Raw genomic sequence first — 27845 nt, 5'->3', positions numbered from 1 at the left:
ATGTCAGTACTTTGGTTTAAGTCTCGATGCACTGCCTTTTTATCTCTATTATCAAAAGATAGATGTGCTTCTAACTAAAAGCGGTTATTCCTCATTATCACACTCATCAAATGACACAAGGGCCATAACTCTGACACTACTCTTTCAAGAATTATGCCCCCTTTTTACTTAGAATGCCTTGTTAATTTTGATGCACTCTCACTATATCTCTGTTATTTCTGAATGGATTTGATACAGACTTACTGTAACAACAGTTGTTCCAAATCATCACTCACATCATATGACACAAAGGCAATAACTGATATTTTGGCTTCTTCTCTTACATTATTAGGCAGATTTGCACCAACCCTAACTGGAGTAATAAATACCAAGCCTTATCTGGCATATTGTCCACATGTTTCAATCTGTCTTCTTTTACCTTGTCTGTGCAACTGCTTCGATATCATCTGGAGGAATTACACCCATTTTCATACTAGGTATCATTACCAAGCTAAATTGTGCATATTATTTCAGTTCAGTCATTTTCAGCACAGTTATGGCCCTTTATTTGGCAAATTTTATGATGTTTTGGCAAATTCTCTTACCAGTCGGCAGATTTTTACGAAACCTTACTCTCTTTGTGGTTTTGGGAAAAACAGCTATTTCTTGGGGATATGCATTTGTGCATTTCAGTGTTACAACATTAAATGAATGGAAATTATACTTGTTCATTGGGATTTAATTTTGTGGATAAACACTAACAACAAATATCCACAAAAATTAGCCTTCCATGAAAAATGATCATTTCACAGTAAACTGGAAGAAAAAACACAAAAGACTTTTGTCTTCGTAAAATTGATATTCCAGTGGTTGCATTTTAAAAGTATTTCCAAAATTGAAGCATGTTTGCTGTGGCCTTCTTAAAAGTAACTGCTGATTTAGATTTAATCTTTTATTGTCTCTTAAAATGGTATGACATCAGTTAGTAATTTTCCATAAGTTGTTCTAAGTTGCCAAAAAAGTTCATTAATGGAATTCATGCACTGTATGTTTTGAGAACATGGCAAATGAAATAATAAAAACAAATCCCAAAAACTAAACACAGTATAAAAAGATAATAGCGGCCGTAGAATTGCTATTTCACTATGTGGTTCTGGGTGTGAAACATGTTTCAGCTTCTTGTTGTAACTGCGGGTCTTACCCTGGCAAGTAAGTCTTTTTATATAGAATATTTTTTGTTGAAGACATCATGTATTAAATTGTCATATACATGTTAAATAAAATTAAGTTAATGTTGAATTGTCTTCTATTCTAAATTTGTTAATTTTCTTTTGTAAAAATCACAAGTTACTCGAGCTAAAGTTCTGCAAATCTATTTTAAGATATTTCAGCTTGAACAAAATTTTAAAAAGACATCAGAAATGCAGTTTACATTTTAGTTTTTCTATCAGGCATATTCAGTTACTGTTGTGAATAAACCCAAATAAAAACTTTGTGAATTTAAAGCAAGAACTCACAGTGTGTAATATAAGTTTTGCTGTTGTAGATTGCCAGGAGAGCCCAAGGATTATAGAAACCTGTAAGTGTACACATTTTACAGTATATCTGTATATACACCTTTGTTGTTGATGTATATATTTTAACATAACAAATCATTTTGTTTAAAAATACAAATCCTTTTTGTTAAAACTTTCTACCAAGTCAAACATCTACTCCTAAAGACCTAACATTATTCTACTACATAACCAGCCGATGTGATCAGGTAGGCAAAAGAAACAGGATTATGAACCAAGTTGTTGCAAGTTTAAGGTATCCAATCCACAAATGGGTAACATTTCGATGCCTTGTGATCCCATGTTTTTTGTTTTTTGTTTGTTTGTTTTGGGTTTAAGGCCATTTTTCAACAGTATGTTTTTTTTTTGTACCACTTGAAAGAGTCCTGTCTGCTGATTAAGAATTAGTAAATAAGATGGCCACTATACTATGCAAGAATCATAACAGTCATGTTTTTTTGTGCGAAATGATACATCTTACACTGTAATAACTGAATTTCTGTTGAAGAATCATTGAAGATTATAAAGTAAAAATATAAAAATTCTATAACATATTTTTGTCCTGTAATTTATATTTTTGTTTCAGTAGACAATACACATTTTTATGATGCCAAAATTACATGAGCTTACCAGGCATCAGTATTTGATATATTAATAGCACTGTTAAATAGAACTTGCCTATTTGTGGATTGGACACATTAATTTCTTGGCGAGACAAATTTATGCTCTTGGTGATGATTTGAAGCAGACATTTCCTCCAAGGCTTTCATGTGAGGAGTTATCATTTATGGAAAACATTAGTCAGTACTGGTACATAATCAAGGATTACTGGTTAGATTAGCTAACTGACAAAACTCTGAATTGATTTCTGCTATTTCAAATATTGTTTTCTGTTGTTCTAAATTCTCATCATTTCACTGGTTCAGGTTTTCTGTGATTTCTCTCTTTGTCTTGGTCCCTTTATAATCTATGGTATTTTTGCTGAGAATATTGATATTATTTATGTTTAAAGTACTGGTATCATAATAAATTGTTTCTCTTTTATTGCAAATTGATTTGAATTTGTCCAAAAATCTATGAGATTACGGTTTTTCACCAATGGAATATTTATGTTTTAAATATATCGATATCATGTGTTATAAGGAATTTATGAAATGAGACTTGGAAAGAAATTCTGAATTCTTTTCTGGCAGCTTACAAAGACGGGAAAGAATACATCTATGACTATGAGTCACAAGTCCTGTCTGGTCTTCCACAGGGAGCAAAGACGTGGTCCGGTCTCAAACTACAGTCTCAAGTACTGATTCAGACAGATTCTCCTTGGAAAGTAAAGCTACAGGTCTGTAGAACTTTCTTTACCAATGTATAATTAAGTCAGGAAAAGCTTATGGTTATTTTGGATATGTTTTCTTCACTTCTTACAGATATATTTGACATATTCTTGAAAATTCTTTGTTTTTCACGAAGTAAATAACAGATAAGTAAGTATATGAACAAAATACTGCCAAAGAGATGCAAATAGCCTAGCATGAGATACTCTGTTTTATATGATCTTTTAGATGCTTAAGATCTTACCAGAGAAATGTGAGAAAAAATGCTATCGTTAAATTTTGTCATAGATGGTCATTGGACAAGTAGACGTGTATTTAAATTCCTAGCAAAAAGATGCAGATAGACTAGAGATTATAAATTTTTTTCAGATGAGATCTCCTCGTTTGTACAAAGTAAATGATCTCTTAGATTCTCAAGATCCAACCAAAGAAATGTTACCAGTAGAATTGTTCAAGGAACTGTTGGATGACGAGTCAGAAGACATGAAACTACATCTGCTTAAACCTGTTGTTTTCTCGTAAGTGTTTTTCTTTCCTGGCAAATCTTTTCAGTATGCTTTCATAACATATTTCATATAGAAATGACATATTTGTGTCATTATATTCAACCTACAAATAATCATTCCCTGTCAAAATCAAGGAATATGGTCGTCTTTATGGTGTAAGTCTCTCTGTCTAGTTTCATGTCTGGTCAATACTTTCTAAACCTCATGAAGGATTTTTTAAAAACTTTGGTCAAATATTCACCTCAAGAGGATGTTCAAAGGTCATGATCATAACTGAAAGCCAAAGGTCTGAGCCCTGGATTGTGGTGTCTGATCCACATCTTCTAAACCTCTTAAATATGCATCAAGTTTTATCCTTGTCAAGATAGTATGCAGAACTAACATTCCCATGTGCCAAGCCCAACCCAAGGTCTGTCACAACTCAAAACCAAAGGTTCGAGCAGTGACCTTTTTTGTCAACTCAGTAAAGCTAGAACCTCCTTGCTATTTTCATGACCTTGGGCCCAGTGTTCATTGCATTGCCAGTGTTCAAGATATGTAGACCCATTTACATCCATGCCTTTTTATGGTCACAGTTTAGCCATTTGTCAAATGCCCATATTTCTAGTTAGTTACGAAGAAAGTTTTATGCAGCTCATACTAACGCTCTCACTCCAGATGAAATCCACCTCAGAGGGAGAGATCTTGCCTATACCTTATCTCCATGGCTTTTGCAAGGCTTGAACTTGCTACCCCTTGTTTTTAAAGCAAACACTTAAACTACACTGCTCTTGCAAAACAACATCATAAATTGATACATGGAGTGTATCTTTTCAGCTATGACAAAAACACATTTAATGGGGGATATCTGTTTTCTTTTCGAAAGAAGTTTACATATCAACCAAAAGTTGGGTACTTTATGTCACAAGCAAGATTTGGACATTAATGCATGTTAGTACTTTAATTTAATATTTTTTTAACATGTATAAAAGTTTATTTGAATAAATGCTCACTATGAAAATACACAAAACATACCTTCCAAGCAATACCCCTATGCAGTCTTATTTATTAAAATGTTTATAGTTTGAAAGCAGACCTTCAGTGGATGCTTATACATCCTGTTTCTCTTTTTACAGATATGTCCGAGGTCATATTGAAGATTTAACTACAGAGGAAGATGATCCAGAATGGTCTGTAAACATCAAACGTGGCATGCTCAGTCTACTTGAGATCAACTTTAATGAGAGACAATCCCTTACTAAAGATGTACCTGTGCTTCTATCAGACTCTGAGCCAAAGGTTTACAAAGTCATTGAGGTGAGCATTTGTTCATGTATGTACTAGGAATGTCAATATTCGGTTATTTTAATAACCGGTTAACTATTAAATCTTCCGAAAGGTTAACCAAGTAAGATATGCTGCATCTATCTCTCTGTTGATCGATGACTGTTTCATCTCAACAAAGTTAAAACTATAAGTATATTCGAACCTCATTGTTACTTTGGATGTCTGCTGTTATTACTCCAGACAAAATTTTTATTCTAGTAAAAAGCAATTACTGTCTCTGTCTTTTATTCTTGTAAAATATTTCAAGATTATTGATGAAGGTACACTGAAAACTTAAAAGTGTTAGTTGTTTAATAAGTCAACTTTTTTATTTTGATTTAAAGGCACTGACCTCCAGATTTTGGCTACAAATTATCTTTCTTTAAAATTGAAATTTGGTTATATTTTGAATATTAGAACATGATGTTTTGCTACTAAACAATCTTAAAAATGCCAAATCAAGAAGAAAAAAAATCTCTAAAAAAATTATTTTTTTGCGGTACGATCTGGAGTTCATTGCCTTTAAACTTAGTGTAGGTAGTTAAATTTTTTTTTGAAAACAGTATTTGTTTCATTATTTATAGTGAGAATGTGTTTAATGTAACCAAAATATTTACTGATTAACTGTTGACATCCATAGCATGTACACACAACTTTTATATTAAACTTTGAAGGATAATGAATCTCTTCAACATGGGCATGTTTTTGAATACTTTCCAACTGGATGAAGAAAAAAGAAAGTCAGAAATATCTAACACGCTTGGATGATCACCACTTGCAGTATCAACATCAAGGTTTCAAGAATAGACTTATTGACAGTGTTACACCTGAATATGTTCTTCTCAAGAAGGCAAGGCAGCCTTTCATGTAGCTAATATAAATAAGTAATCCTGTAGAATGTCAACAAAATGTCATAGAAAGTCTTAGATATTGACACTTAAAAGTACTTTTATGTCTGTACTTGTAGCCAAGCGTTGTCGGAGAATGTGAGACAAGGTACAGAGTACAGCCAGAGAGAAGTGAAGAGGATGTTCCCAGTATGAGTGTGCAGAAGCTACGGGATTATAATCGGTGCCTAGAAAAAGTTGTTCTCACTCAGGATATACTAAACGGTCGTGCTTGTGATCTTTGTAATAAACTTGAGGTAGGTAATTCAAGTACAACACTGAAACTTCCTTAAAACGAAAGCTGTCCAGAGAGCTTGATTTTATTTCAAATACAAATATCGGAGTTGAAGATTATTCAGTTTTCTTTTACTTGCATACCTATATAATACATTTAACTACTAACAGAGTAATTTCATGAAAGAAATTTAGTTTATGGAAAATTTGTAGAAATGGAGATTAAATTGTTTGTTTACAGCAACTGAATCATGTGTCTGCCCAGTCCTCAGTAAAGTACCATCTTCTAGGATCACCAGACAAGTTTATCATCCTGAATGCAATGTCAGAGTCTCAGTACAGCTTCATACCATACTCTACAGAGGCTGGCTCAATGTCTACATTCTCCAAGTTGGTATACCTTGTAGCTTTGTTGGGAGACACAGTAGTGTAATGTTAGACAGGATTTTGACTCCTTAACTGAAGATTGTTGGTTTGGGTCTAACTCGGAGTGATACCCGTGCTACTTTTTTAAGCATGCATACTTTAACAGATTAAAACTGAAAAACTGTCTTCGAACATATTAAAGAAATATAAAGCATCCATTACAATTGGTGTTAAAATCTAAACTAAGTGAGGGATTCCCCTACAGGTTAAGGGCCCTTTTGAGGTCACTGACTTAAAATCTCCTCACCAATGTGGGTCCTAAATCTTGCATGGGATGTAGAATTCTTTATGTGAGGAAACCATCCAGCTGGCTTACAGGTCTGTGCTTCTACCCAGGTGCCCACCAATGTGTGAAAAAATGCCTAGAGGGGCACCTGGGGTCTTTTTCCACCATCAGAAGCTGAAAAGTTGCCATATGACCTAAATTATGTTGACTCAGAACCCAACAAAAACAAACACCTCCAGATTCATGTCATCATTTTTCAAGAAATTGTAGCATTTTATTAGTTAATGTTACAAAAAAAATGAGTTATAGGTGGTTGGGTGGTATGTAAAATGTAGAAAAGCTCTCTAATGTGTTGATAACACTGTACAATAGAAACATTTTAGCTGCAATTCAAATCATACTGAAGAAATATCAGTTGAAGTGATATTGATTTATGGCTTTCGAATTTTTTTTAATTTTTTTTTAAGTTTTCTATGTTTAGAAAGATTGATAGTGTATGCCAGTTTCTTTTTTTACCTTTCACACATGTAACATAAGAGACTAAGCAAAAATGAAAAAGGCAAGAAGAATAAAAATTCACATGTTCGTATTTTTCATTTTTACAGTGATTTTCTATTTTCAGTCAGACACTGACTTTGGTAGATTCTCGGCCAATCAGTGACCAGATTAAAGAACCAAGATCACCACTTCATCATGATCGACCCCTGAAGGCCAAAACTCAGGATTCTGAAAGTTCCCCACTCTCTCCTCGCACTCTTAAGCTGAAGAAAGAAGAAAAAACTGAATTAAAGAAAAAGGTAATTTGATTGTAATGCTATACAAAAATGGACTTTTCAGCTTTGCAATATATGATGTGATACAGAGTAGAAACAAGCAAATTTAGTGGAATTATATCCCCTGAATAGGTTGTTTTGTAAATGAGAGGACTATATTTTGAAAGATATTTGATTTCCAGATGTACACAAGTTATGTAAAACAAGGACCGTGCAATTGTTCCTATTTTTACAAAATACAGGGGGAAAACTCTGCTCTATAGTGTAAGTTTCATGTAAAAAACTAAACATTATATGAATGAAATTATAACTTTGGCAAGACTTTGATAAAGATTATTAAAACTAGTTTGTGTGATTGCCCACTGCATTAAAAATTGATAAAAGACAGGTTTGGTTTGTTACAGATAGAGAAAGTGTTGGCGGGTATAGAACAGTTGATGAAGGATCAAGTTAATGAAGAAGTAGGAGAACTCCTGTCTGAACTTACCAGATTACTGAAGAAAATGGACAAACATTCACTAAATTCACTTTTCGATGACATTCTCAGAGACCCCATGAAATTGCCAAAATCCAGGTGCAGATATTTGGAAATTTATTATTGTTTAAAATTTGTCTGTTATAAAGTATGCAGGAGTTGTATCTAAAAGGTCACTTTGAATGTGTAGGTAGTCTGTGTGTAGTCATCTAACAATCGTTGTTAAACAAAAAAGGTCATAATCAAAGGAATTACTACTCACAATAGATGCTTTATTTCAGAAACACTCATTTTTAATGCAATGCAGAAAAAATTAATATTATAATATTATAAACAGTCATCAGACTTAAAGATCACCACTATAAAACCTATGTGTAAAGGTCGCTATTTTTTCTTCTTATTTAACTATGAATAGAGTAGATATACCTATAATAAGAGACTACCTGTCATCAAAGTTCATTTTTTTTATTTGTGAAGAGTGGTCTGTTGTAGTACAAGGGTGGTATTTATTGAATATATGCATTTTTTAATTCAATATTTAAAAGGATTGATTTTTTAAAGCCTCTGATTTACATACATATTTCTGTTGTGTGAATTACTATGGTATACCCAGATATTTCCATACCAGGAAAGTGGTTGTAGATATTCTACCGTCAGTTGGAACATACCCAGCAGTTGATGTTTTACTTGAGAGAATAGAGAATGAAGATATACCCAAAGATTCTGCACCTCTTGCATTCATGACCTTATCACTCCTTCCAAAACCTGATGTTTTCATTGTGAAAAGGCTCATGGTTAGTACTGAAATATATTTAAAGAAAATCTACTTTCTTTTTTTTTCAAGATGTGCAAGAAAACATTTCTTTTATGAATATTTATAGTCAGTGTGTTTATAGGACTTTTTGTTATCAATACTCAGTGTGACAGTGTTCTTTCAAGCTTTTTTTGCATGTGAATGTGTGTGTTTCATGTTACTTTGTCTTTTTATGGTTTGTCATTGTTTTTATTTGTGCTTGCTCAGGATTACGTGGAAAAGAAGCAAATGAAGGAGCAGGTAGACGACAGAATGTTGCATAGATCTGCCTGGCTTACACTGGGTTCCCTTGGAGACAAAATGATACAAGTCAGCATGTCATCTATGAAAGGTACACGAATGATAAGAAATCCTGCCAGTTTTTTGCAATATTACATTGAAATCCTGATAACTGCACAAAAGTTTATTCAAGGGTTTCTCAGAAATTATTATTTAAGTGAAGACATTTTGATAATGTAATGATTTATCACTTGGTATTTTATAGATCAGAAACTTTGTTACTTTTAACCAGCCTAAAATTTATGTACCCTTACCAAAGAAAAGGGCCTGCCGTGTACTCTTGCTGTGTATATGTGGCATACTTGTCGCGTACATGATGTGTACTAAATTCTTGGACTTGAAATAGTACGCATGATATACACCGCATATACACCAGTAGTACATTTGTAGTACACTTTTGACATGCAAATGAGCACTGCTGCGTACTACCTGCCGCATACATGCTGCGAATATATAGTACGCAGGAAGTACACCGGAGAAATTTAGTATGCAGGAAGTACACCGGAGAAATAGTACACAGCATGTACGCGGCACATACACTTTTCACATGCAAATAGGCACTCCGGTGTACATGCTGAGAACAAGGTGCAAATTATGTATTCTTTTCTGGTATTTTTGCATCGATATATTCTTTACACATTCAGTCAGTATAACTTTATGCAAAGACATTTATAGGCAATGGAATGCAATGTATTTTAAGTAAAGTAATGAACTTAAGTTTTTAAGCCAAATCAAATGTAAAAGAAAAAAATGTTTATTGATTATTCTAATTGAAAGAGAAGTTGAATTACTAATTAATATAGAATAAGTTTTGCTGTGGCAAGTTTGTTATATTTAAAATTATAACCTAAATTATAATACATAATATTTCCTTTATATATACCAGTATGTAAGTTGTCTTGATCAAGTTGCTAAGTTATGAAAAGAACAATTATAATTCAAATACGAAAGTCGAACACAGCTAAGTATTAAGTAAATAATTATATTACATGAATATTTTAACTTCAGTTAAAATACAAAAAGCAAATTCAACTTACAAAACTTTGATACTGTATGTTAGTCCTCTATTTCAGGATATTTTACTCCAAGAGACTGTTGTCATTTTAGCTCCAATTTTTAAATAGACAGGAAGTTATTACTGGGCATGCTCCAAAGAGATCACATGATGGGTCTAATCTATAACCAGAGTTGCTAGAAAAATTTGTTTTCTTGCTGTGTATATGAAGTGTACTTCTGAAAATTTCAATCACTGTGCCACATACATGTTGTGTACTGCTGTCTCCTGCATACATGCTGTGTACTCTGTGAAATAGTACGCAGCATGTGGTGTATGTAAAACGTACTTCTTTGGCGTGCTACTGTGTTCGCGGCATGTACGCAGCAAGTACACATTATGTACGCCGCAGATGCTTGCTTCTGTAAGGGTACTGGTACATGTGTTCTATTAAATCATATGTTTGACTTGTATTGAATGGTTATTTTGATCTCTAGTTCTATATATTTGGACAGACATGTATAACATGTTTATTTACATCAGATAAGGATAGTGAGAGGGAGATTGTAGATCAACTACGTAGTGAGAGCAATGATCGACAGATCAGGAAAAAGTTGGACAAGAGGCTTGAAGAGATTGACAATAAACGACTGCAAACAAAGGAACTCTATACAACTGCAAAGAAGAAAATTATTGAAGTATAAAGTTCATTTCAAATTTTAAAATCTTACGAAATATATAAAGCCATGTGCCATATCATTAAACTGCTTTTGCAGATTCACTAGTACTTTTTTTCGAATGTTCCAGTAAACTTCATTTATGATCAAAGTTAAATGATAATGATGTAAAGAAAGATACACACCAAGTAATAGATTACATTGAATATGCTTATTTGAAATTAGTTAGTTGATATATTTAGCATTTTAGCAGGCATAGAACAAAAGTAGTATTTCTAATAAAACTGTTTTATTAAAGTGTATTGTTCAGTATCCCAAATAGTGAAATAAACTACCTTTTTTCACTGCTTCAGATGGTACAAAAACTGTATGAAAATGATAATGAAGATTGTAAACGTCTTGCTGTGAAAGTAATGGCCAATCTTCAATATGAGGAATTTAGCCCTACTCTGGAAACACTTGTCAAAGACATGGAAAAACCAGAGCTGGCACGCATAGATGCTTTAGACAGCTTGCTTTATATAGTGAAGGAAAACTCAGAAAAGGTAAAATGTGCTTAAGCATGGGTTGATTTATCTTGGTATGAGAACCTATGTGTAACAATTGTAGTTTAATTACAAAAATTAAAGAGACGGAGCATTATGATTGAAATAAATGATAACATGCCATATTGTCATTTATGATATTCAGTTATGTTACAGCTTGAAACTCATTTTTTCATTCTTTAAGTACATTTCTAACCACCTCGATAACATTGTGGTAGAGCATCCTCTTCAAATGCCGGAGGTCGTGGTTTGATCCCCGGCTGCATCATACCAGTAGTTCCCTTGCTTGGCGCTTAGCCTTATAACAGGGAAACTGGCTTCACTTCTCACATGCTGTAGTGGTGATGGAGTCCATCAGGAATGAGGTGTCAAGAGTGATTGATACAAGTTGTAGAACTTGCTTCACAATCGGCCTAAAATAAATTAATATAAACTAAGTACTTCTTTTCTCTTGCCTTGCCAGAGTAGAATTTCCACCATTAAACGAATAATGATAAATATGGAAGACTCAAGTTCTTCTCAGATTGATTTAGCTCAAGAGTCTAAGTCATTATTTAGCGAAATTTAAATCTTACTTGTCTTTCTGGGTAAGTATTAATCACTTATATCTATAATCCTTCATCCAAAAAACGAAAATGAGGTAACAAATGCATATACTGGTTTTGACCATGTGTTCATAAGCCATTGTCTGGGCACTGATTTTTAAAAGTTTTAGATGAATTTTATTCTCATTTGTTACTTATGAGAGGGTGTGTCATGACTCTTGCTCTTGGTTCTTACCAGTATCTCTAAGGTCAAGGCCACTTAGCAATTCTGTCTTATTATCTTTAAAACGAATATAATGACAGATGTTCATAAATGATCAGTGCGCTGAGATGGAGTGCAGTGTTAGACATTTTATTAGAAATTCATTGACTGATATTTTGTAAAAAAAAATCCTTGTTTATTTTTCAGGTAGAAAAGATATTTCTGCCCCTAAGTATGGACAGGAGACAACCAGATATAATCAGAATGATAGCATTCAATGTTGTTGCATTTGCCTCCCATCACCGCTCGGCTATGGAGATGATAGTAAAATCACTTGAAGATGACCCAAATGATAATGTTGGAAATTATGTGTATTCTGCACTGCTTGAATTCTCAAAACTCTCTACACCATGTGATGAACTTAAGGAATTGTAAGATACCTCATTTGTTTTCTTAATTAGGAATATACTAGTAAATATTTTTGGTTTTTTAACTCTGGTTAAAATCATTCTAAGATAATTGTAGTAAATCAAGTTAAAATTCTGTTTGTCATTATAAAATCTGTCAGTGAACATTTACATTTTATATTTGACAGGGGAAAGCCAAGCAAATTAAGGAATTCTTTTATTTAAATAGGTAACATGCAAAATGAAATATAATTAGAAGGGCCAAACACATGGCGCTTTATGGCATGGTAAAGAGTATTGTTTTATTTATTTTCATATCAGAGCTGAAAACAGCAGTTTAGCACAGAGATATGCAAAGAAGTCACCACACCCTAATAGAAAGTCCTCTGTTTATGCCGGATCAAGTTATGATGGTAATAAATTTTACATGATGCAGTTTTAGATCTTGTAAAACATACGCACTTATCCTAATTAAAAGTACAATTTTTTTACAGGTCAAAAACTTCATATTAGTTTTGATCAGAGACTTAATATATTCAATGTACAGAAAGTACAAATGGAAGGAAAACAATAAAATATGTGACTTCCTTCACTGTCAAATTATTTAAAAAATGTAAAACACAAACTTTATGCCAGCATGATTTTTGAAATGGATTATTTTAATGTCTGGGGTCTTGCATTTTCTGCAGTTTAATTTTGGAACACTTTATGCCATTAAAACCCGTGTTTTATACAGGATTAGGAAGAATTGTGCATTGGATGGATGCAAAATGCTCCAGGATAAATTTTGATTCTTAACTGCTATCCACTGTTCATCTTGTTATATTTATGAATAAGAGACTAGGAATCAATGACAGCTCCAAAGTATCATTATCAAAACTAAATCGTGCCAGTAACTTTGGTTTTTCGGGACATTAAGTATACTTCAAGCTTTCTGCTTTCAGTATCATTTTATCTGATAATGTTTTGTTATTAAGTCTTTACTGCCACTTACAAAAGAATTGAATTTCAACATCAGATCTAAACTTCTGTTACAGAACTACTACGAATAGGGCACACATACTTATCAGCAATGATGTATTCTCCAATGGAAAGATCGCCTTCCTATTACAGTGCAGGGTACACAGTATCATTGCTGGGAAAGAGTTCAGATGTTCTCCAGGTATAACAACATAATTAAACTTTTTCACATTTTTCCTGTTTTCCAATAGTTTTTGAGATATCCTATTCTTCAAGGGACTTACAGTATCTTTCCGCATGTTAAGTGTTATAGACAAGAAAAAATGGCAGATCTTCTGTGTATTGTTAGTTATTTTCCTCACTTACTTTGCTTTCTCAACAAAAAACAGCAGGTTGATACCTGTACCCATGACAGTTAGATGCATTTTTAACCAACTTTAAGGTTCTTTGAAGCAGTAAGCAGTTTTACCATCACCTATAGCATTTAATTTTAGCTCACCTGAGCTTAGCTCACGATCACTGGATGTCCATCATCCACAATTTCTTTAAAGAGCATCTCCTAAACTGCCTAGTCAACATCAGCTAAACTGTACAGAAAGTTCCTTTGGTGGCCCCCTTTCATATTTTTTAATTCTAGGTCATCCCTGCAGAAATCTGGTTGCAATGGCATCCAAAAGGGAAAACTTTTATGATCATGGAAATCATTGGCCTGATTTCAGTGTAGTTTCAAAGCAATGTTTCTTTGGTAACCCTCTAAAAGATTCCTTCAAGCCATGATGATTGTTTTAAAAAACATGACTACCAGTTGGTGAGACTTTTTTTCACTATATGGCTATATTGAAAACTTTAAAAATCTTTTCCTTTGAAACCACTGGCCTGACTTCAAAGTACTTTTGCAACAGTATTACTTTGATGAACCTCTACATAATTCTTTCAAGCCAATAAAAATTGGTAACTTGTTAAAAGCATGGCCTCCAAGAGGAGGGTCTAGTTTTCCCAACATGACTATAGAAAATTTGAAAATCTTTTTGTCTCAAACTGCTGGCCTGATCTGAATAAAGTCCTTTAAGGCATGTTGATTTTTTAAATAAGAACATGGCCACCTGTGTATGTGGCTAGTTTTCTCTATATGCTATATTGGAAACTTGAAAATATTCTCTTCTAAATCCAAAAGGCCTGATTTTAAAACAGTTTCACAGAAATGGCTCTTGGGTGAACTTCTACCAAAGTTGTTCAAGCCATTTTGATTTGTTAAAAAACATGGCTGGCAGTAGATGGGGTTAGTTTTCTGTATATGCCTATATTGAAAACTTAAAAATTCTCCTTAACTAGCCAGATTTAACAATAATTTTATACAAATATTTCTTGGGCTACCTTCTATCAAAATCCTTCAGTAAACCCACTAAGGTAAAAAAGGTGGCTACCATGGTGCATGGCACATATTTCTTATATGGGGGCTATAGTTGGAAAATTCATAATCGTTTTGTCAGAAACTGCTGGCTTAATTTCAAAATAATTTCAAATAAATGTTCCTTAGTTAAGCCTCTACCAAATTGTTCAAGTCAGCTATTAAACCCAGATGAGCAAACTAGGGGTATCATGTCCCTCTTGTTTATGAAATTTGTTCTTGTCATTTTCTTCACATAAACATAAGTCATACTTTTTTGTATTTTACCCAGGTTACATACAGCGGGAAGGGTCTGGATTCAGTTCTAGACAAGTTACTGACAGCTTCAGCTGATACCAGTCTGGAAACGGTGCTGAAGACAGTCCTTCATCCACGTCAGAGAAGAAGCACAGTCTCAGACTATGAACAAAAAATCAAAGACATCAAAGAAAAGGTAAAACCCGTGTTAAAGACCACCTCTGAACAGAGACCACCTGGCTCTAAAGACCACATGTTTTGTTTTCCATTTTAACATTTACATTGTATTTTAACCTGAGAATAAAGACCACATTTTTGCTCTCCCAAGGGTGGTCTTTATAGACAGGTTTCACTGTACAGTGTTTTTATTTGCATTTGATTGACAGCTTTGACACAGCAAACTTTGGAGACCTTACTGAAGACAGTCTTACTTTTATTACTTTCTAGTTAGAGAAGATGTACAATCACAGATGGTAAAGAGACAACCATAGCTACCGAAGAAATAGTTTATTTCTTTATTTGTGTAATTAAGAATTAGGTATTAATTCATGGAAAATCTGATGCAAGCCAGAAGTTCAAATGAATTCCATCAAAAATAATGACATGTCATAATAAACAGTATCTACATTGCAGATTGGTGTTAAAACTAGGGAACCGGAGAAACCAGAACATTATTTTGGCGTGCGACTGTTTGGACATGTACTGATTTATTTTGATGCCAGTTCACTTCTCACTTCTCCAGTTGAAACAAGTAAATCTTCTCTTGTATTTTTAGCTCACCTGTCACATAGTGACAAGGTGAGCTTTTGTGATCACCCTTCGTCCGTCGTCTGTGCGTGCGTCCGTGCGTCAACAATTTCTTGTCTGCACGATAGTGGTTTCATTTATGATTTTATTTTAACCAAACTTGCACACAACTTGTATCACCATAAGATCTCGGTTCCTTTCTTGAACTGGCCAGATCCCATTATGGGTTCCAGAGTTATGGCCCCTGAAAGGGCCAGAATTAGCTATTTTGACCTTGTCTGCAAAATAGCAGCTTTATTTATGATTTGATTTTTACCAAACTTGCACACAACTTGTATCACCATAAGATCTTGGTTTCTTTCTTGAACTGGCCAGATTCCTGTATGGGTTCCAGAGTTATGGCCCCTGAAAGGGCCAGAATTAGCTATTTTGACCTTGTCTGCACAATAGCAGCTTCATTTATGATTTTATTTTAACCAAACTTGCACACAACTTGTATCACTATAAGATCTTGGTTCCTTTATTGAACTGGCCAGATTCCTTTATGGGTTCCAGAGTGGTGGCCCCTAAAAGGGCCAGAATTAGCTATTTTGACCTTGTCTGCACAATAGCAGCTTCATTTATGATTTGAATTTGATCAAACTTGCACAAAATTTGTGTCACAATAAGATCTCAGTTCCTTTCTTGAACTGGCCAGATCCCATAATGGGTTCCAGAGTTATGGGCTTATGGCCCCTGAAAGGGCCAAAATCAGCTATTTTGACCTTGTCTGCACAATAGCAGCTTCATTTATGATTTGATTTTAACCAGACTTGCACGCAACTTGTATCACCACAAGATCTTGGTTCCTTTCTTGAACTGACCATATTCCATCATGGGTTCCATAGCTATGGCCCCTTAAAGGTCAAAATTTGCTATTTTAGTTTTTGCAGCCATATAAAGACTTCATTTATGGTTTGATTTGATACAAACTTCCAAAATATTTTCAACAACAATAAATCTTGGATTCCATGATGAATCTGTCAGATCCAGTCGTAGGTTCCAGAGTTATTTTATATCTGATTACCTCCCCTTATTGTAATCAAAATGGATTTATATCAGTAAGTCTTTATAGGACTTAGTTGAAATTTCATTATTGTTATTAGTTGGACTGAGACAATCAGGGTAGATAACTATGGACTGATTTTATGTCAAATTACCTCCCTTTATTTCAAATTAAAATTGGTATATCTCCATCACTAATGAAGATACTGATCTGAAATTTCATTTATGTCAACAGATGGACTTGGACAATCAGTGAAGATACATATTGACTGAATTTATAACAAATTACCTCCCTTTATTTTTTATCGAAATGAATACACCTTAGCAGCTTCTAATGAGATTGGTTTGAAAGGATCATATCATTTTTAGCAATGGTACTCAGGTGAGCGATACAGGGCCATCATGGCCCTCTTGTATCTGATTACCTCCCCTGATTGTAATCAAAATGGATTTATATCAGTAATTACTTATAGGACTTATTTGAAATTTCATTATTGTTATTAGTTGGACTGAGACAATCAGGGTAGATAACTATGGACTGATTTTATGTCAAATTACCTCCCTTTATTTCAAATTAAAATGGGTATATCTCCATAACTAATGAAGGTACTGATCTAAAATTTCATTTATGTCAACAGATTTATTTGGCAGATCCTTCTTTTGTTCACTTACAATATTTATTTTTTAATTACTTCCCTTTTACGTTACTATAAATAGCTTATTTTTAGTAACTTTTTTATTATTGGCCGTAGGGAAAAACTGAGACCACTTTTCTGTGGTACAACATGGATGGTACCTCCAATTTTTAGGTGTATTTTGACATATCTATACCTTGTAAGAATTTTTTTTCTTTTTGGTTAAATTTCTTCCCTTTGTTGTTCCTGTCCTTTGGACTTAGATATTTTTTCTGAGGACCTTCTTGTCCTCAAGTGCAATGATAACAGGTGAGCGATATAGGGCCGTCATGGCCCTCTTGTTTCTTTATTTTGTTTTATTAAAAATAAATGCCATAGTTACCATTTTAGACCTGCCTGATCAGCTCAATAAGTAGAGCATAAGCCTTCCACTTTGGGGACTGTAGGTTTGAATGACAGGGACATGTTCTCCATATTGAGTGAGTGAAAACAACATGTGTAAGCTCATTGTCTCCATCATTGATTCCTCTGGGAGAAATTCTCCTTTACTGGCAAAGAATTACTATCAAAGAGTCTAGGAACACTGTTTAAGATAACTTACTGCCATATTTTTTACCTGTGGAAAAAAGCTATTAAAACCAAAGAAAGCAAAAACAAATACCATGTTAGGTCTTATGTCTGCAGGTCACATATTCTTCACTTTTTTCATTTGTTTGGGATATTTTATTTCTGAGGAATATGTTTATGGCATTACGTTGACATACACAATGATTTGAATTTTTCAGTCAAAGAAGACCATTTTATGCTAAGGTATAGCAAGGAACATACACTACCAATGCTAAAATGAATGTTTTGTAGTTCTATGGCCAAACTTGCCAATCTGTGACGTTATTACTGATGAAAAAGGAACAGTTTTCACATTGTAATAGGTTGAGTGTAGGTTTTTATACCCACTAAATATGAAAAAATACACAAACTTTTAAAGCTTTTAACAGATACAATTTCATAAAGTATTATACACCACCTTAAACAGTGTAGTTGGCACAGTAATCAGTCAAATTTACTATACCTTCAGGTTCTGGTGACAATGAGATGTTGGAAAGCCTCAAAGAGAAACTGAGCCTTTTAGACAATTTGAAAAGTTTACTGAAGAGCCAGAAGTCATTGGTTCTTCCACTGTTACATATGTCAGTACCAACAGACATGGGTCTGCCACTGAAAGTACATGTCGACAAACGAGCTACTTTGAAAATTGATGGAGAATTAAAGCTCACATCGGATCCAAGAAATTCAATGAAAAAGTCCTTAATCAGTAAAATGGATGCATTACTGAAAGTTAGACCAAGGTAAAAAAGATTTATTTAGATAAATATAATATTGTTGAATGACCCACCTTCCATCAGCAATCATCCTGAATCAACATGATTACTTAAACATCTCCTCTGAGACTGCTGGTCAGAATTCCACTGAACTTGGTCTGTATCATTCTGGCATGAATATTTCTCAAGTCTGTTCAGTTGGCTCAGATTAGCCCCTTTTAAGGGCAGCAAAAGCTACAATAGGAAGTACTTTAAACAACTTCTTATGGACCATTCCACACTTGATCTGGAACATCCTTGTAAGGCTCTCTGCCTGACCCATTTTAAGGGCCTCCAGAGCTAAAAATGGGGAAAAAACAGTTCAAACAACTTCTCATGAAACAGATGGTGGATCTTCACTAAACTTGGTTTGAAGCACCTTTGTAAAGTCTTCTTTCAAGTTTGTTCAGATGGTTTTGCTTGGCCTCTTTTAACAGCTGAGAGCTAAAAATAAAAAAAAAATAAAACTTTAAAAAAACTTCTTTGCATGAAACAGTTGATGGATCTTTATGAAACTTGGTCAGGAGCATCCTTGTATTATAAGACCATCCTCATTTGTTTTAAAATGATTGTGTTTGACCCCATTAAGGGTTCATGCAAGTCAAAAGTAGAAAAACTGTATTAAGACTTCTCTCATGAGCCATTTGATGGATCCTCATGATACTGTGATGTTTGTTCACATGGTTCCACTTGGCCCTTTTAAGGGAATGCCAGAGCTTAAATAGAAAAACCTCAAATACATTGCTATCATTTACTGTTTTACTGTTTGATAGATTTTTACCAAACTTATTCTATAGCTCCTTGCGTGTTCCTCCCTCTACTTTGATCAGATGGTTCTGCTTATAAGAGCTAAAAATAGAAAAACCTTCAAACAAGTTCTTCTCATGAACTGCTTGAAAGATCTTAGCTTAACTTAGTCTGTAGCATTTCTAAATGAATCTTTGTTAATTTTATTTGAATGTTTTGGCTTGACATCAGGTATGGGCTGCTGCAGCTGAAAACTCTCTATACAACTTCTACCTTTAGATTCATTGACAAAACTTGATTTTTGGCACACTTGATTTTACCACTTGAAAGTTTGCTCCAATGGTTATGCATTTTGGGACCATCATAGCAAAAACAAATTAGAAAAAAGCTTTAAGTAGCTTTTACTATAAAGCTTTTAATTATGTTAACTGAACTTGTTCACACGCATTTCGGATCAGTAACTTGAGAACCATTTGAACCAGAACTTTCTAGATGACCTCTGTTGTTTTTGGGGTCACTCAATCAAAGGCAAGGTCACAGGGGCCAAAACATTGAAAACCATTTCCGATCAGTAACTGGAGAACCACTCGACATGCAGAGTAGATGACCCCTTTTGATTTTGGGGTCACTCAAAGGTCAAGGTCACATGGGCCAGAACATGATAACTGTTTCCGATTAATAACTTGGGAATCACTGGACTCAGAATATCGAAACTTCATAGGATGATTGGACATGCAGAGTAGATAACTCCTATTGATTTTTGAGTCACTCGATCAAAGGTCAAGGTCTCAGGGGCCAGAACATGGAAAACAGTTTCTGGTCAATAACTTGAGACCATTTGACTCAGAACCTTCAAGGGTGATAGGACTATAGAGTAGATGACCCCTATTGTTTTGGGGGTTACTCGATCAAAGGTCAAGGTTACAGGGGCTAGAACATGGAAAACCATTTCCGAGGGGCCAGAACATGGAAAACTGTTTCAGATCCGTAACTTGAGAATTACTTGATACAGACTTCATGGGATGATTGGACATGCCAAGTAGATGACCCCTATTTATCTTGGCACCATTCTATCAGAGGTCAAGGTCACAGGGGCCAGAACATGGAAAACTGTTTCCAATCAATAACTTGAGAACTACTTGACCCAAAATGTTGAAACTTCATGGGATGATCAGACATGCTGAATAGATGATCCCTATTGCATTTGAGTCACTAAGCCAACCATCAGTGTCTCTTTGATTTTCGCTCCTGTCCCCTATTGACTTATTGCCTATTAATACTATGCTTTGGTGGAGACATATGCTTTTCTACAAAAGCGTCTTCTAGTTGTGTTTGTAGTCCAGTTTTCATGATTGTTTCTCCAGTTTTAGTATTTCAATAAGAAAAGTTTTCTAATGTTGCATTTCTCATTATTTTACTTATATAATTATGTCTAATTTGTGAAGTCAGCCTTATCTGTATCTTCATTTGAGTTATTGTTCAGCATTTCTGGAAGGTAACATCAACAGCAGTATAAAGGTATATATCTTTAAAGGTATATATCTGCATATTTAATATCTTATAATAAGTATGGTGTGGTTGGCAAGCATATTATATCAATAACTCTACTGAAAATAAATTGCAGTGCTTTGATAGAGCTTGAAGGGAGAATGGAAGTTGATATGAAGTATATAAGATGTGGTGTAACTGTGAAAGGGAAAGTCTACACAGATGTACCTCTATCATTGTCTGTCAATGTTGATCCAGAGAATTCCAAACTTCTCATCAAACTCAAAGATGAGGTATTATTTAACAACTATATAGTAATATAGAAATATGCATTTGTATCAATTTAAAATTAATGTAGATTTTGGAATAAAAAACAATACTGCACATATTTGTTCTGATGTGCAAGATGTTGCGGTTCGGACAAGCTATGTGGACGCTTATTACGCACAAGGAAAAAGTGTATTCTTCCAAAACATCCGAAGTCAGACGCTCTGTGCACGTGCTGGAAGACCACATTTTTTAATTCAATAGTATATCTCATTCTGTTTATATGGCATGTTACCGTTGAGGGATCAATTCTGATTTTCATCACGAAGCGTGCCGCTTTGCGATGAAAATCGGTAAGATCAGTTCCCTATGAAACATTTCTGACAATCAACAGGTGCTTTTCATGTATCATATCAGATGAAATTTAAGGTAAAAAGATATAATATGTTGATCTTAAAAAGGTTTATTACATTACTTCTATATGTCTAGGTTTTTTAATTAGAAAGGCAGTGTTTAATTTTTCAGCCATCCCTATTCCAAAAAGTATGTTTTCACTCCATTTTTCCTTTTGAAGAAAATATTTCTTTTTAACAGTGATATTCCAGTCAGAACATTTAATACTTACGTAAACCATTTTCTTCTGAAGTGTAACATTTATGAATATATACAATTTATATTGCAATACAATTCTTCCTGATTGTAATGGTTACAATATGATTTCCTTCTCCTAACAGACCCTGCCACCATTCCCTCAAAAACAACACAATGGAATATTTGTTACAGATTAGATTATTGCAAGTTCTTTGTAGTAGTGTCAGAATTGCTGTTGAATGTACAAATAAAAATGATGGAAACAAAAGCTGATTGAAATTCAGATTTACGATTAGTCATTAAAAATAAGAGTGGTTAAACCAGTGCTCAGTGAAATTTCAAGTTGAATAATTCTCTACAAAGAAAGCACAGAACTTTCTTGTGATATTTTCATTAATTACATACCCTTTACACAGCACAGCATTGTCAGGAATACTTTTTAAAAGCTGTATGTTTTCCAGGAAACTTACTTTTATTACTTTTAAACTAATGACATAGGTCAGGAAAATCTGAACCAATAATCATATAATAATATTTTTAGTGTCAGCTTTATTATTGAGGAAGTGCAAATGGCCCTCCTGCTTGGCTCAATAGGGAGAGCGTAGATTTACGGATTGCTGGGTCGTGAGTTGATCCCAGAGCGGGGCATGTGTTCTAGTTAAAGATATTGTGTCTGATATCATTTGTCCTCCACCTCTGATTCAAGTGGGGAAGTTGGCAGTTACCTGCAGAGAACAAGTTTGTACTGGTCCAGGAACACTGGCTAGGTTAACTGCCAGCCATTACATAACTGAAATACTGTTGAAAAAAGGCGCTAAACCCAAAACAAACAAACAAAGCAATCTTTCCAGTAATCTTTTAGTCAAAGGAAAAACATGGTTATTGTATCCGTCGTTAAAAGTTCAAATGATTGTTATTCCACCTAAGTGTAAAAGTAATAATTTGATTACTTTGAAAGATAGAGAGAAAAGTGCCAATCAGCAAGATTTATACCCAACACATGAATACATGCAGTACTGGTTCCAGCACTCTAGCGCTACATGTATATATTAATGCCAGGTTTTAATGTTATTCATTACAGAAAGAGTTAATACCCCTGAAGTTAGAATCACATGCTCATACAGAGATTAGAAGACTTCCTCCTACAGCTGATAAATACCCCATACCACCTGAACGGAAGGAAATAACTATAATAGATGGTGTTGACTCTAAAGTTGTAAGTGAGGTTTTTTGTAAACTATTACAGATATTGAATTGGTAAATATCTATTGGAATGACAGTGGAGGGGTTTATTCCACCTTTATTTAAAACATAATTGATAGGACAAAATTACATACTGTATGCTAGAAATGAATATCTATCACATATACCTACAATGTAAAAAAGCAGTTTGAAATAACAGGAAAGCTTTCATCTGCTAATGAAATTAAGGACTATAATGCATTATACTTCCCTTCCTGATGTAAACATTTAGCTTTACTATATAAATAAAAAAAAGTAAAGACAATATTGTTGATACAATATACATTATAAAAGGCCAGTTTTATTCCATCTGAATTATCAGGTCTCATATGAAGTTGGTAAAGATATTCTTGGCCGCAGCATTAAAATGATTGGCATGAGAAGCATACGTAAAGATAAGTCCATACCACTACCTCCTATGAGTGGACAGCAGGTGATCCATGTCAGGTATGAGCCTTTGCCAGGCTCTAGCCTCAATATACAGATGCAACATGTTAGAGGTAGGGAAGTTGATATTGCAGTTATGGTTCTGACAATTGAAATACATGTACATACCAGTTATACATTTGATTAAAACTCTAACATCTGAGTGATTGATTCTTGGCTAAATATTAAATTAAGCAATGATAATGTAGCATTTTGGAAGTTAATTTGATACTCTTGGAACCTGAAGGGACTTCTCAGATGAAATTAAGTTGCACTCATTTTTTTACCTGAACATTGTACATTTATGATTCACTTTAAAGAAATAATTATTGCAGGTCTAGAATGGCAGAGTCTACTTGCCATTAGCAGATTGAGGCTTTTAAATGATCTAGACTTGTTACATTGTACTTTCATTATATTTTTGCATTTGCTTGAAAAATCTAGATTAAACATTAAATGTGCATTTTAAATAGTTTTCACTTATTTAAGCTAGTTCTTCATGCTCAGTTCAAACTGAAAGCAAAATTTGACATGGTCTATGGGAAAATCACAATTTTGATGTCATTTTTATGAATAGAATTTTTTCTACAATGTAGATTTCAATAAAACTTCTCAAAATTATAACTTAACATATGGTCTATAATATGGCTGGTCCATGTGCTTGTTTTTAAGATATTAATTTGACCTGAATAAAGAGATTCGCACATTCCAGTTGATTTTGAAACATTATCTGGAATTATTTAACATATCAAAATTTTAATATCATATTTCGTCTTGTCGTTTTATCAGTTTTACTCACACGTTGCCACTTTTTTATAAAATGGTTTTCTTCTCCATATGCCTAGTCCAGGCTTTATCCATTATGCCATTACTTTCGGTTAATCAAACATGCAGAACTACTTTAAGACATAGTTTAAGACTGATGGGAAATCTCAAGTAAATTCTTTTCACTAATGCCACTAGAAATTGAACTGATATATTTTTTTAATACTTTTAACATATCCTTTATCTTAAAGACAGTGATTCAGCCATGTCCCTTCAGAGTGATGAAGCTAGGGGTGGGTCTAGCTGGTTTTCTTTGAGCAGCTGGTTCCCATCTTCCAAAGGATCAAGGGAAGAACGAGACCCAAGTTCTAGGGAAGCAAGTAGTGACTCATCAGAAGAAAGGTGATTTATCTTATGGCTAAGATGGATCAAAGAAGTTTATTTATCAAATATATATAATTTTAAGAGCTCTATATGCCAATAGAAGGTAAATAAAGAAAGAGAAAGTTTTCCAAACATTTTTAGGGCAATCTGACCCAGAGTAGCAAAACCCCTACCCTAAATGTTTTCCAGTTTTGGAGCATGTTTCTTAAGTTAGTCAAAAGGGAGTTTTCAATGCAAATGGACTCTTTACTTGTTTGTACAATCTATTACATAAATATAACACCAATAATTTTAGTTTCTGATCTAAGTAACAATGGCAGTTCTGATGTTTTGTTAAAAAGGCCTAACTACACCACTATCTGATTTTGGGAGCATTACTCTAACTAATACTTTTTAGGCCTTTAATAGCATTATTCATTGATATTTGAGTTGTTTAAAAACATTTTGGTCTGATAGTTTGAATTTATATTAGAAATAAGAAAATAACAGAAATTATAATAGTTCTTGAAGATTTATGTCTTGATATTTCTAATAACTGTATTTTAGAGATGATGCTGCCAAACAATTTGTTGACCTGGAAGTTAGGGACTTATCCATTAAATACCTGAAAAGTAAATTTACAAAGGAAACAGATATCCTTGAGGCTGGAATCAAGTGTGGGCTGGTTGTAAGAATTGCAGGTTCCAGCCCAGAACCTAAACATGAGGTGCAGCTATCTACCTTGTACCAGCACTCTGAGAGAAAAGTGTCTTATACAGTAGAACTTATAAGGACACCAAGACCTGATGAAGATAAACCATGGAAGGTAAATGTTTCATTTTAATTTAAAACTGAAATTAATACTAATAACATAATTTCAACATTAAGAAACTTTTGCAGTACATCGATTTGCAACACTTTTTTTATATTCGCAATACCGGCAATGCCTTTATGTTCAGTGTATTTTGCAACTGCAGAATTTTTTTTTGAACTGTGTTAATGTAGAAATATAATACGTTTTGCTATTGTTTACTAGCTCATGCCTTCATGTTCCTTGGGTGTTCCTTTTCCAAAGTTGTTCAAATGATTCCACTTGGTTGCACATAGGGTTTGCCAGAGCTAAAAACTAGAAATATCTAGCAAGATTTTGCAAGTTATTCCATTTTTGTCATAAAACATGGCTGCCAGAGCTAAAAAACCTTATAAGCAATATAGGGTCATCATGGCCCTCTTGTATTTATAAGGCTGACAAAAGTAAATGATGGTTTAATCCGTTACTTAAAGAAAATCTTTTATTTGTAGATGGTAACAGACATAAGACTAGACCTGCCTGAAAGAAACTTAGAACCATCTGATCTGTTAGATAATGAATATCAGAAACAGGTCCAGGAAAAAATCAGAATATCTGTCCCTGAGGATGGAAAAGAATTGGATTCTCTTCTGGATCTAGGATCTGAGGTTATCAGACTTGCAGCCAAGCACATAAAGAAGATACAGAAACCAGACAGTGTTGATGATATCATTGAAGATTCAGTAAACCATGTACTCCAGAATTCAGTCAACCCGGATTCCAAACCACTGACTGATGCTGTACAGAAACAAAGGAAAATTCTCAGAGATGTAGCAAAGCTGAGTAGACAACCTGCATACCCAGAGAAGATAAAAGAACTATTAGAGACATTGAAAAACATTCTAAAACGATCTAAATTAGTTACAGAAGAAGTTAGCAAAAAGCTTGATCAAACTTTAAGAAGAGATCAAAAGCCAGAAGACTCGGTTCAAGTTTTGTATTTACTCATAATAAAAGAAAAGACTTATAGAAAACTGATGTTGACTGCAGAAAAAATGCGACCTGTATTATTGCAAAGTGAAAAGAGTGAATTGGAGACAAAATTAAAAGAACAGGTACATGATTTGGAAGGAATAAAGGATCAGCAAAGAAAACATTCAATAGACAAACAGTCTTCAGAATTGCAGAAATCAAGAATTGAAATAGAACCAAGAGATAGAAGTTTGCATTCTAAGTTACTAGATTTAGAACAAAAGTTGATTTCCCTTTCCAAGACAATGTCTAAGGAACTAAAGGAGGGAAGGACTATCAGAAGTATTGACAGCAGCAAGAGTCAGATAAAAGAAATTGATGAAGTGTCCAGAGATGTAAAAGACAAACTTGATGTATCATTATTAGAGAACAGCAAGCTTGATAAAATGCTCAGGGTAAAAGTCTTGGAAGTTCTCCTGCACCAAAAGCAAGCACTTATAGATCTTGAAAAAGATATAAAGTCATTAGAAAAGAAATCAAGGACAATTGACCCAAGCTCTTTAAAAACACAAGAAGATAATTTGACTGACAACCTCAAGAGGGAACTTGTGAAGCTAAAAGAGGATCTGGTGATGAAAGCCAAAGAAATTGCAAGAAGGTTAGCCATTGCTATAGATGCAGAAAAGGAAAGAAAATCTATGAATTTACATGTTTCCCCTGAGAATGCGGAAAGATTAGCCACAATGGTAAAGATCCATGTGAAACAACTTCAGGTGTTGGAAGATTTAAATCTGAAACAGCCATTTCCAATTCATGGCATAAGAAAGCAACCTTCCAAGGAATCTGTACAGAAAGCTGTGGAAGGAGTTAAAGAGGACAGCAGGAAAATAATGGACATTATTGACAAAGAAAGTAGGGACATTAAAGCTGAAAGGAAGACACTGCTCAGCCCAATGTTAATAAAAAGTTGGAAAGCTTTGTCGCGACAGTATGGTATTTTAGAAAAAATTAAAGAAATCGCAAAAGACAAAATTGTAACAGAAGCAGTAAACGGAGGTTCGGACTTGATGTTACTGAAAAAACTGAAAAAGGAAACTGAGCAGCTCCAGCATGACACAGTTAAAAATATCAGAACAACAGAAAATCTTTTGAAGAGAAGGGACCCATCAAGACCAGATTCTGTATCTCTAGATCTGTCACCTCTACCTTCATATCCATCAAAGGATGTTTCTGCTGCTATTACTGTCATGCTGAAAAGGGCAATGAAGGTTTGTTATAATTGTATTAGATAAAATATAAATGAAGAGCTATACAGAATTCAATGATGCTTTTAACAATTGATGCCATGATTTGGTGTGTAAAATTTTGAATTGATGGATATTATCAGGGATGTTCTTTAGCTCCCTTGCATTCACTTCTAATGAGCTCAAAAATGGCATTGACAAGTTTGAATGAAATTTGAATCTTTTGCCCAGAGATTATAAGCAACAGAAATCACTGGGAATGGTTAATATTTAAAAACAGTCTTTCTTCAAACGAAGAAATAGTCTGACAGTAGGTTTTGAAGATAGATACTATACCTTAAATTTCTTCTTGAACAATGACAATCATTTCGGGCATTATAATGTCACTGATTTTCCCCTGGAA

General features: G+C 34.0%; 1 protein-coding gene across 1 annotated transcript in view; it reads left to right on the top strand.

The window, feature by feature from the left end:
- The first annotated feature begins 1070 nt into the window (after positions 1-1070).
- The window catches only part of LOC123525183 (uncharacterized), a 33552-nt gene continuing 6777 nt past the window's right edge, over positions 1071-27845 (top strand). Inside the window, exons 1-25 of the mRNA XM_053538104.1 lie at positions 1071-1188; positions 1526-1558; positions 2726-2871; positions 3233-3381; positions 4485-4665; positions 5642-5818; positions 6037-6185; positions 7070-7244; positions 7625-7794; positions 8324-8489; positions 8717-8840; positions 10326-10480; positions 10813-11004; positions 11959-12182; positions 12480-12571; positions 13196-13320; positions 14798-14959; positions 15397-15514; positions 18265-18535; positions 20919-21075; positions 22722-22856; positions 23205-23382; positions 24325-24475; positions 25004-25262; positions 25739-27466. Of these exons, the coding sequence (XP_053394079.1) occupies positions 1146-1188; positions 1526-1558; positions 2726-2871; positions 3233-3381; positions 4485-4665; positions 5642-5818; positions 6037-6185; positions 7070-7244; positions 7625-7794; positions 8324-8489; positions 8717-8840; positions 10326-10480; positions 10813-11004; positions 11959-12182; positions 12480-12571; positions 13196-13320; positions 14798-14959; positions 15397-15514; positions 18265-18535; positions 20919-21075; positions 22722-22856; positions 23205-23382; positions 24325-24475; positions 25004-25262; positions 25739-27466 (5460 nt within the window). The 5' untranslated portion in view covers positions 1071-1145. The remainder of the gene's footprint in view (positions 1189-1525; positions 1559-2725; positions 2872-3232; positions 3382-4484; positions 4666-5641; positions 5819-6036; positions 6186-7069; positions 7245-7624; positions 7795-8323; positions 8490-8716; positions 8841-10325; positions 10481-10812; positions 11005-11958; positions 12183-12479; positions 12572-13195; positions 13321-14797; positions 14960-15396; positions 15515-18264; positions 18536-20918; positions 21076-22721; positions 22857-23204; positions 23383-24324; positions 24476-25003; positions 25263-25738; positions 27467-27845) is intronic.

This window comes from Mercenaria mercenaria, chromosome 3 (genome assembly GCF_021730395.1).
Source record: "Mercenaria mercenaria strain notata chromosome 3, MADL_Memer_1, whole genome shotgun sequence".
Classification (NCBI taxonomy): Eukaryota; Metazoa; Mollusca; class Bivalvia; order Venerida; family Veneridae; genus Mercenaria; species Mercenaria mercenaria.
Note: the sequence above shows the minus strand (reverse complement) of the source record. Positions and strands in the feature narration are given on the sequence as shown.